The sequence below is a fragment of the Pagrus pagrus genome (genome assembly GCF_965226575.1).
Source record: "Pagrus pagrus genome assembly, chromosome: 14".
NCBI lineage: Eukaryota > Metazoa > Chordata > Actinopteri > Spariformes > Sparidae > Pagrus > Pagrus pagrus.
The window spans coordinates 21,565,794-21,576,724 of record NC_140198.1 but is presented as its reverse complement, the minus strand read 5'-3'; the positions used below and the strand labels follow the sequence as shown (position 1 = coordinate 21,576,724).

The following is a 10,931-nucleotide window of genomic DNA, read 5'->3' as shown; positions in this document are numbered from 1 at the left end:
ATTTGTTCACCTCTCTACAAGGGTAAAATATGAATATACAGTGTGGTATTAGTACCTTTAAAGGGAGACAATACAAGTTGATTTTTGAGTATTACCTCCACATGAGTTAATTATCACCAAAACTACTGATTATTAGCCTTTAATACAGAGAGAGAGAGGGAGAGAAAGAGAGAAATAGAGAGAGGAATCTGATTGGTTAAGAGGGAATATGACGCACCACAAATGAGGCCGCTTCCCTCCCACCTCCTCCTCCTCCTCCTTCACTTCCTGCTGCGGAAGTGTTGTGCAGCTCTCGGCTTGTCAACATGGCTACCGCTGGAGCAACTGGAGACGACCTGCGGAAAGAGCTCACATGTGCCATTTGTTTGGATTTCTTCAAAGACCCGGTCATACTGAAATGCGGTCACAATTTCTGTCGGTTCTGCATCTGCATGCACTGGGATGAAAATGGCGGAGACTACGGCTATCAGTGCCCCCAGTGCCGCACGGTAAGTTTATTTAGGTTGTCTGTGTTTGCCACCATGTTTTCTTCGAAAATTATGTCGGTGCACCTGCGACAGTATTACCTTGAATTGTATGGCAGTGAATTTATTGTAGCCGGTTGACGACCTTTTGAACGGTCTTAAATAAAAATGACATTAGCTACGCAGTGCATTTTGGGGCTAACGTTGCTAGTAGCTAACGGTAAATTAACAGCAGGTCGGCTACGGTAGCTAACTATCACGGACTAACTTTGTATTTCAGCGAGTAATGACACTGAGCAAGAAAAAATCTACTGCAAAGAGTGTGATGCTGACTTTGGACTCGGTTACAAGCAGATTTCTGCGTCTTTCTCCGTTTCTTTCTTTGTTCTCTCAGGTGTTCAGCAAAAGGAGTTTCACCAAAAACTACCTGGTGCAGAACCTGGTTGCCAAACTGGACGATCTGGACTGTCTGGGGTCTTGTCCCGCACAAGCTAAGCCCGTTAAAGTCGATGGAAAGTGTGAGCAACACGGAGAAGAGCTGAAACTGTACTGCCAGACTGATAAGAGGCCCATCTGTGTAGTCTGCAGGGAATCCAGAGCACACAGGTTGGTCGTGTACCCGCCTTTTTAATGTAGGAGAAGAACATTGACCAATTTTTGGGTCGGCAAATTCATCATTCACCTCTTCAAAAATCAGAATCAGGTGTAGCTACTACTAGCAACCTCGGTGGTTGCATAGAAACCAGGAGATCTGATGTCTTAAGAAGCAGTGTTTATTGACTTGCTTGATCAAGGAGAATAATAGCAATCAGTACAGTGTGCAAATCGCTACCATTCTGACGAGCATCCCGATCAGTGGCCTTCTTAACTTATCGCTGGATGTCCAGATAAGGTAGTCTAATCTGAAAAAGGCTGCTTTCCATAGGCCAGAGTTACTATGTTTACTTAAGAGTGACCTGGGTCAAGCTGTACGCTATACGATATCTTTGTGTTGATGCACATAGACTTCTTTAGTGAGAGGGACAGTGAAACCTAAAACAGTTTCTCATCAGGTTGACAAGTTGGTGTGATGAACACTGGAACTTAAGCATCAGCAGGTTTCTGACCATGCCAAGTAGCTATTTTGGTGCATTACAAGAAAGCATATTGTTTTGTCATGCAAACACCCACACTTGAACGTAAATGAGATAACTTGGTCCAAGTCTAATCTCTTTGCCATGACATTTTGTCTTCGTGAAAAAGCCACCATTGTTCTGATGAAGAGATGCCAGGATTTGCCATCATTTATTAGCCTTACCTAAATCACTTGTTTTCTCTGTTCCACAAAGCATAGCAAACTGAATTAATCTCACGCCATTACAAATCAGCAACAGCAGGACAAACAGCTGTTGATGCACATATTGGATTTTGAGAGGGTCGAACGTGCCCCTTTATCACTTCATAATTACATCAACAAAGTAAATGTTACAGATGTCAGTGTTTGTAGAAAATGAGGAGGAAGTTTGAGTAATGGTGCAGTACACCAGAACAATCACCATGTCTGATAAAGAAAAAAAATGTCCAGAGGGGTTAGATATGGGATGAGGAAAATAATGACATAAAAGTGACACGGATGTTGGAGGTTGGATGGAAAGTTCCACTACAGTGAATTTTTCTAATAGAAGATATATTGTTGCACCTTCACATGATCAGGCCACAGCTTTAACAAGAACATAAACACTGTTGTAGCACCAGATGTAGCTAGCATTGCTCCTGATCTATGGGTTTTGTCAGTGTTGGTGTCCGGTTGGAATTAAAACCCCAATCCAAATGCACAAATGCATCCTACCTACTTGTTGCTAATTTCTACCAGCCACTAGGGGTGTAACAGTACACAGAAGTCATGGTTATTTAAATGAGTTGACAGTTCAAGGACATTGGTTTCAGGTATTCAGGAAGCTTGTTCCACAGGTGTGGAGCATAGAAACTAAATGTTGCCTCACCTTGCTTGGTAGTGCATTAAGCAGCTTCTATAATGTCTTTGGCCCTGTCTCTCTTCATATCTACAGGCTGCTTTAAAACAGCAGGGGTACATTGTTTTTTTTGTTTTTTTATGTGCCTCTCTCCGGTCATTAACATATCTGGGTGATGCCGTCTAAAAAAGCATGTTTCATGTGCCACACAGCTGATATGAAAGAAGCAGGCGAGTCCTTTTAGTCCGGTGTCTAAACTGGACTTGCCATGCTTGGTGCACAACAGTATTCTTTGTCTTGTTTCATTGTCTTCTTCTGCTTTGTTGTCTAACGGTGGTTAGAAAACAGCTTTTAGGCGCATTACTGACACTTTCTGGCTTGGGTTATAGATTAGAACTGTTCCACACATCCATTGACATACGCTTTTAGCCATATGACAGGCGGTTGTGCTTGTGAAAAATGCGAAAGGCACTCTCTAGATCCAGGGTTTGGTTTGTTCGTTCTGGGCTACCATAGAAACATGGTGGTGCAACATGGCAGACTTGTGGAAAAGGACCTGCCCCTCCTTTTGATAAAAGGCTTATTCTAAGGAAACAAACACTACAATTCTTATTTTTAGGTTATTTTTCAAATATTATATTACATTTCTGCCCCTTAATCCTACACACTGTACCTTAATCTTATACATCTCTAAACCTCAACAGTTAATCACAACATTGTGCTTTAGTATGTTGCCTTTAGTAAAATTTCCAGATTGTATTAAACAACTGGTCATGTAAAGTTGGTTTAAAATCCTCCTTAAATTAACTGCATTGTACTTTTTGTCTGCCGTACATATCGGCTCTTAAAATCACTTATCCTCAGCCAGACTGCAGCTTGATACACAACACAGGAGCCAGAATCGGCTTCATCTTGAAATATCTGTGTAGGTGTAGACGTTGTATAAATCTTGCCATTTACTGACATCCACATCAAAAACGGGGAACATGCTCTTACTTGCGTCTAGATATTTTCCTTTGTAAAAGAGTTGGCTTGTTGAAACTACAATAATGTACAGTATGCTTTCAACCCATTTGAATCCATACACAACATTATTGACTGTCTTCGGCTTTTCACTATCATGTTTAAGAAATGTGTCCTGGACTGCATTGTGGCTGTCTGATTGGGCGAAAAATGTTTTAAAGATACAGATATTTTCCAGAGCAGAGGTTTTTTTGATATATCTAAACAAATTCAGATGGACAATACTGGAGTTTTAGCAAATGTCAGGGCTGGTGAAATTTTGTCAAGGGTGAATTGATTGCTAAGCAACCAGTCACATGGAGTGTTTTTTACTCGCATTTTTTCATCATGCACCCACTGTTGTTAAAATGGATCTTGGGAAAATTACTCCTGTGTGGTACCCTGTGGAGTTTTTACCACTAATGGTAGCAAAGTTTCCCTGCGTGGGCCCCCTTTTTGTTTGTATTGTGCGTAAGGACGCACATGCTTGACTGTACAGTTCACATCTTTTTGGTGGTTTCACACAAGGTGTTGGGACACTAACAAATGTAGCACTTCACCAGCATAGACGCCAGATGAAGAACACTGCAACTTAACTTCTGCTTTTCAAATGTTTTACGATGAAGGAAATGCACTCAACTCTGGTTGTTGGACTTCAAGGATACACACAATGTTGTCTTGCAAGAAACACTGAAGGGCACTTGAGTGTTTTGGGGTTGGAGAACACATTGTTCTGTAAACCACTAACTGCCTAGCCATTTGTTTTTATTATTTCAGACACCATGAGGTAGCACCAGTACCAGAAGTTGTGAATGACATGAAGGTAAGTCTAGATGCAACCGTCTGTTATGTGTACATGTGGGATTAGAGATGGTATGGCCTTTGCTTCACATCTTAGTCACTACATCTAGAATATTTACTTTTTTTTTTTTTTTTTGTTGTGGTTTTGTGTTATCATGATTCATTATGTCTTGTTTGCATGTGTCTTGATGTACATGTTTTGTTACAGATGGAGTTGAAACTGAGGCTAATGGAGCTCAACTGGCAGAAGTCTCAGTGTGTGAAGGTTATAACGGCTGATGAGCGCACCAAAAGTGAAGTCAGGGTAGGTGGCCTTTTTTTGTTTTTGCTGGTGATGTTAACATGTTTGTGGGCCAAGCTTTAATTTACTATATTTTTGGTTCAAATGATCATTATTTCTATTTTCCCTGATATTTGCACTGAAATGTTAAAACTGAACACACACGATTAGCACTACTCATCAAATCCTTCATTCTAATCCCCTGAACCGCTTTGTCCTCCAGATGAAGAAACAGAGACTCAAGGAGAAGATAGAGGCGGATGTCGGTGCCTTGGTCCAGTTCTTGCTTGATGAGAGGGACTCCCTGCTCGAGAGCCTCGATGCCGAGGAAGTGGCCACTATGGCCGTCATAGATGACAACTTGAAGATTGTGGAAACGGAGGCGGCAGATGTGGACAAAGCTATAGCTAATATCCACAGCCACATCAGTGGGAAAACTAGCTTTGAGGTCAGTCTAACATACCTGCTATCTGATTCAGAGGTGACTTAAGTCTCACATCACCATACCTCTACTAGAGCTTTACAGTATGGATAACCCTTTTCTGTTAGTGTTTATATGGCAATGCATTGATTGCTTTCTTTCAAAATATCTTGTAATGGTAGATGGGAACATTTGTATTTGGCATTTCTCTCTCCCTATTGGCATGAATTAAGGCTCCATTATCATGTTGCTGTTTGAATTGCATGCGAAAAACCACCGTGACTGTATGTAAACAATATTCTCTTGAGACTATAAGAATGATATAAAGTTTGTTCAATTGTAATCAAAATGCTTTTTGTTCCTCTAACAGAGCCTTGCCGACACATTCAATGAGTAAGTAGCTTACCATGTATTTAATGTAGACTGATAAAAATCCATTGGCTTTTAAAAACTTCTAACATTTTTCTTCCACAGGGCCATCCATTGCAAGCCCTTCACATCTCTGGAGCCAGTTAATTGTCAGACTGAATTTACAGACTTCTCAGGGCCCTTCCAGCTTATCATGTGGAAGAAGATGATGCATGTGCTGCATACCAGTGAGTTTACTCTTCATACAGAAGCATGCATTGAACACACAAGTGTTGCCATTTGAAGTCTAAGGCTGTCAATATACAGAAAAGTTTTTGTCTGTAGCATCATGGTGCAGTCATGAGTGCTGTTGGGGGCGGCATGCGTGTGTATGTGGAAGGAGGTGCACCCACGCTTTCTTAAATTATTAAATAATATCATACAATAGGCCTATATACACCTCCACTGCTTCACTTTGTGTCGTATACCTTCCATCCTTTTTGGCATCGCCAGGAAACCATAAAAGTGCAATGGCATGGCTCAATTTTGGACAAATTTGTGCGGTTGTGTTCATGATACTAACATTCATGAACCCATGAATTTGGCTGGCTGTCTTCACTGCAGGGGAAAGCCAGCAACGATCCTTTCCCAGAGTGTTCAGAGAGGATGGGCCATACACAGATGGTTCTATTGTCAATGTGTTTGTGAGAGGAAGGCAAAGGAGGGCCTGAACGAATCAGTGCCCTGCGACCAGCTCAGCAATGTTATTGTCGTGTCTCGATTTCTTATTCTTTGTTGTTCAAAAAGGTTTTTCAGAGTTTCAAAAAGTCCCCAATAAAAAGGAAATAATCTCCAGGAGTCCTCCAAAGCTGAGTGCAGTAATGTTTAATTGTCGACAGTTAAAACATGAGATCTCTCAGACAAAAGCTCATCAAAAAAGACCCAAATTCTCAATACAAAGTTTCCTTCTTATATTCACTAAGATGAGGGTTGGGCACCATGGTCTATCCAATCCTTGCCCTTTCCTTTGTTTATGTATCAAATTTTGCTGACTCAGGTATTTCCCTGCACGAGGCTAAACATGTGCCCACCTCCATTGGTCAAGACAACCTCCTCACTGGGCATACGCTTTGAAGTCCCTTTGCAGCTAGTATCCTGGACTTCCCCACATCTCATCTACTGTGCTGCCACTTCGTGGCCTTGTACTATCTGTGCCTCCACTGTGCTGCGGCTGTGAGAGGCTTTTTTAAAAAAAAATTTAACTTAAGTCTCCTCCTTGACATGTTCCACTGCCCTACTGACTGCATTTCTTTTAAAAGTAATAATAAATATGTGGTATATTTGGTTACATGATTTCACTCTTACATTTGTGGTTATATTTCACTCCAAGTTAACACAATTCAGTAGTTTAATCATCAATTCGATCAATAGGTGCATGTTCAATCAACTAATGCAGAGCAATACATGTTTTAACCATTCGTTTAGGATTCATTCACATTTTGATTAGATTCTTTAACATCTCATTACTTGTTACCAGTTGTCATTAACCACTAACTACTTACGGTTATATTACACTACATTATGAGATTTCTTTTTTTCTTTTCTATGTAGATATTGTGGTGAGCCGCCACAAATAAATCAATGTATGGGAAATGCTGTTGAATTGATTGCATTATGCATACAACACACACATACTATATTCTACATATTTATACTAGGCACATTTGCATGTAGAATTTATTATATATTTTGGATGCACTAATTCATATGCAGTCATTAGCTGTACTAGAAGTAAACCGGAAACACGCAGCCCCAAAGAACATGCATTCAGTCGAATCAGATAACAATAGTTTTGTTTTTTATTATAAATGCACTTCCAGCTTGGCCTAATGAGCAAGGTGAACTAATCTCTCCCTGTCTGTCTTCTAGTGCCTCAGAACCTCACCTTAGACCCAGACACCGCTCACCCAAACCTGCTCATCTCAGACTTTGACACAAAAGTGGAGGAGGGCCGTGTTCGCAACCAGGAGCCAGACCTGCCAGCCCGCTTCAACCGATTCTGTGGTGTCCTCGCCACAGCCCAGTACGCCAGTGGCCAGCACTACTGGGAGGTGGATGTGAGGGACAAAGGGGTTTGGTACCTGGGAGTCACCACTGAGTGCAGCAACAGGAAGGGCTTTGTCAGCCTCACTCCCTCCGCAGGGTACTGGAGCCTGTGTCTGCAGGACCGGCTGTATGCCAACGGAGAGCACGGGCGCATCCCTGTCGCCGACTACTGGAACTCTCCTCGGGTCGGCGTGTACCTGGACTACGACAACGGGCGTCTCAGTTTCTATGACGCCGTCACAATGAAGAGACTGTACATGTTTGACACCTGCTTCGAGGAGCCTGTTTACCCTTTCTTCAGCCCAGGGAAGAATGATCCTGGCAGCAGGCTGCAGATATGCCACTATTACTGAGAGAGAGAGAGCTGTTATGGGTGTTTAAATTTACTCATGTATTCCAGTGTTGTTCAGATTTACTGTTCGCAAGGTTTAATCTCACAGACCGGGCTGCGTGCCAGGGTGATGTTGACCCTTGGAGCCATGTACTGTATGCATTTGAGCTGTTACTTGTTGGTCTTACTGGTGTTAGAAAAATAAGAGTTACACTGAATAAGATTTACCAGGTGTCTCTGAGGTTCTGAGGTTGAACATTTTAAATTTGGTATCTTATAACCTAGACACACTCACTGTAGGCTTATACCCCTGACTACTGTGGCTGGGAGTTAGGTGAGGTGCTTTCCTGTTACTATCACTGTGTCTGCTGGGATGCAGATGCCTCAGATGCTCTTGTTGATTAGAGCATATACAGCCCTTATCTTATTAGCAACTGCTATGCCATACTACTGTACATAAACTACGTTTTTGCAGGGCAGGGTCAGTGCTGGACATATGAAGGACATATGACATAGTTATCACATTGATAGCTGTTGACAGTTAGGTTTCCCTCAATAATTCAAGACTGAAGAACAGTCAGTAGTTGCTGATAGTTATCAGAATTATTTGACTGAAATTGTCCGGTTCGTACTGGGATTTCAGCTCTCAGACAATAGTTCAACTTCCAGGAACAATTTGCTTGGGGTTGTTTGTTTTGTTGACGTCAGCGCAGATGATTTTATCTTCAGCCTTTTTTAAAGTCATCTTTTATTTTAGATTCTGTATATTGTTGACAGTTTTTTTTTTTTTTTCCTCTGTATATTCACATTTGCACCTTATTTTATGTAAGCAGTGATACTGAAGCTATAAATTCATGTCGTTTTGCTTTTTTCAGGTATTTTAGCCTGAAATAAGCTGATATTAAAAAGTGAACAGTTACAAATAAGCTAATTGCAAACAGTAAAGTTTACAGCAACGTCTTTCAGTGAGTAAAACTGTAGATGTGCTCTACCTTTTTTTTTTTTTTTTTTTTTTTAAAAGATATTCCATCAACATTCTCAGCCAAGAGCCTGGTGGACTTAAACAAAACCCTGTGGAAAGCTGAATGATGATTCTGTTACATCCTCATCCCTTTTCGGTTTGCTTTTTTTCCACAAATTACCTGCTGCATTTCTTAATTATATTCTTTTAAGTAATCTTGCTTTAGATTATGAATAATTGTCGAGTTGATCTTCGTGCTGCAAGTTGGTCCTGGCATTTTTTGATTTATTTTTTTTTATTAATCAATGCTGTTTTTACTTGATTTATGAATGTAAAAGAAATACATGTGTCTGGACAATTATATATATTTTGTTCTGCCTTCATAAGCTTAGTTCAAACATTCTTATTTGAGGTTATAATCTTTATGGATTTTAATTTTTGTTTGTGCAGTTTGCACAAGTAAGATGCCTACCATTTCACAGTCGTACAGTGACTTTTTTTTTTTTTTTCCCCTTTTCAAATCTTGTATCGAGGAGCACAGCAGAAGCATTTACAGCATGGTCAATGATATTTTCTCAGAATAGTGGTCCCCACAGCCAAGCTCAAGTTGCTCCATTTTCAGTTTAATTTTAGGCGTCTAAGGTGTTCTTGTGTTTGGACTTAAACTCTGTGCTCGTTAACTTTGGCGTATTTGCTGATAAATGTTTTGTCTACGACTGCATACCTCATTTAATAGCTATACATACTTAAATTGCAAAATTCCGTTCATGTATACAGCTTAGCAGTTTTTGGGCTCTGTCTTAACAAGTGTGACCTAAAAAATTAATCTTGGTAGTTCCTGTTTGTGGCCCTTTCACCTGCTATGACTGTGCTCTGTGTTTCTCCCACTTTACAGTGAGATTAAAAGAGGAAAAAGACTGGTGTTTTATTTCCCTTATTGAAATAAGACCGTAACAAGCTCAACATTGTCTTTAGGAAGGCGTTATGTTATTTTTTTTTATGCTTTACAGCATCCAAATATTATAACTTCTACCATTTCCTTGTTCTGGCTATTAGATGGTCTATTTTGTGCAATATATTAACTAAGCCCTTAACCTTTTTGATATGGTTGAGTACCTGGTAGTGGCTCCTTTTGTGCAAGTCCAAAATTATACCTGTCAGAAACACAAAAGGAACTGACTCTTTGCAGTGAGCAGTAGCTTTCTCAAGAGGACTATTGCTCCCTGTTTGCTATTCTGGTCCGACATCCTCATTTAACCATCTGAGACAGTTTGGCGTTAATGATTCAGTTTTCTTACTGCGGGAACATTTAAGGAGGAGGTGAGAAAACAGCTCTCTCCATCATCTCCTCCTCCTGCTTTGGTAATGACTCAATAGTGACTGTTTTTCCAGTCTCATCGCAGAGATGTGGTGTTAACAAAGGGCTGTATAAATAGTCGTCCATACAATGTGATACAAATACATGAATGTGAATGATATGTCTACTTATTAGACAGATTGAAACTAAGTTTATAAGCTGCAGCACTGTCCTCGCAGTGTAGGACAGGAAAACATTTCTGCATTATAATGAGCACAAACTGTAATAGCTGCTTCTGACCTTATGCAACAGATTTTGAGCCTCAGTCTTTTATGACTCATTTGGTTTACAGTTAGGAGTCTGAAGATAGCTACTGACATTTTTTAAACGAAGATGCAAAATATGAGGAAGGAGTCTTACCTTTAATAAAATAGTTTTTTTATGGTTACACTAATAACCACCATTAATAAATTGTAAACTTATTGTTAATCAAACTTAAGGTAATAGTTATTTTGCTGTTAACAATGAAATGCTTTATAAACCATTTATTAATCAATTAATCATCATGAAGTTGCAACTAATGTTTATAAATCTTCACACAGAATGGTTTATAAAGCGTTTCAATGTTTAACTATTGACTAAAGCCTAATTAACTACACATTCATCATTTATTAATGATGTTGATTATAAAGTGTTTATACAATTTTAATAAACAAACTGACCAAAGAAAATTAAAAGCTTAAATGGCCACTCATGTTTTGCAAAACATTTAAATGTATATAAAATATATTTAAAATGACCATTACTTTTTCAGTGTCTACAGCTTGGAACATGTTTGCAGCTAATTTGACAGTATTTCAGATCTCCACTAGAGGGCAGCGGCGTTCAACACGAAAAGGCTCGACAGGATGGGACTCAAAAGCTAAACTACTTTCTCTATATTGGGAACATTCAGACTCATCTCGACT

The 10,931-nt window shown here is 39.9% G+C and overlaps 1 protein-coding gene across 1 annotated transcript; it reads left to right on the top strand.

Moving 5' to 3' along the window:
• Nucleotides 1-236: 236 nt before the first annotated feature.
• On the top strand, nt 237-9,583 carry trim47 (tripartite motif containing 47). Its single transcript, XM_084372763.1, has 8 exons — nt 237-488; nt 859-1,070; nt 4,196-4,241; nt 4,428-4,523; nt 4,723-4,947; nt 5,291-5,313; nt 5,395-5,516; nt 7,198-9,583. Exons 1-8 carry the CDS (start codon nt 306-308, stop codon nt 7,725-7,727), a joined length of 1,437 nt encoding a protein of 478 aa, XP_084228889.1. The 5' UTR covers nt 237-305; the 3' UTR covers nt 7,728-9,583.
• Nucleotides 9,584-10,931: the final 1,348 nt, after the last annotated feature.

Excerpts from the sequence above, each read along its gene's own strand:
- trim47 (XM_084372763.1), top strand. The coding sequence starts at position 306 with ATGGCTACCGCTGGAGCAACTGGAGACGACCTGCGGAAAGAGCTCACA. Across the intron at positions 4,524-4,722 it reads GCACCAAAAGTGAAGTCAGG|ATGAAGAAACAGAGACTCAA; the intron begins GTAGGTGGCCTT and ends TTTGTCCTCCAG. Across the intron at positions 5,314-5,394 it reads CTTGCCGACACATTCAATGA|GGCCATCCATTGCAAGCCCT; the intron begins GTAAGTAGCTTA and ends TTTCTTCCACAG.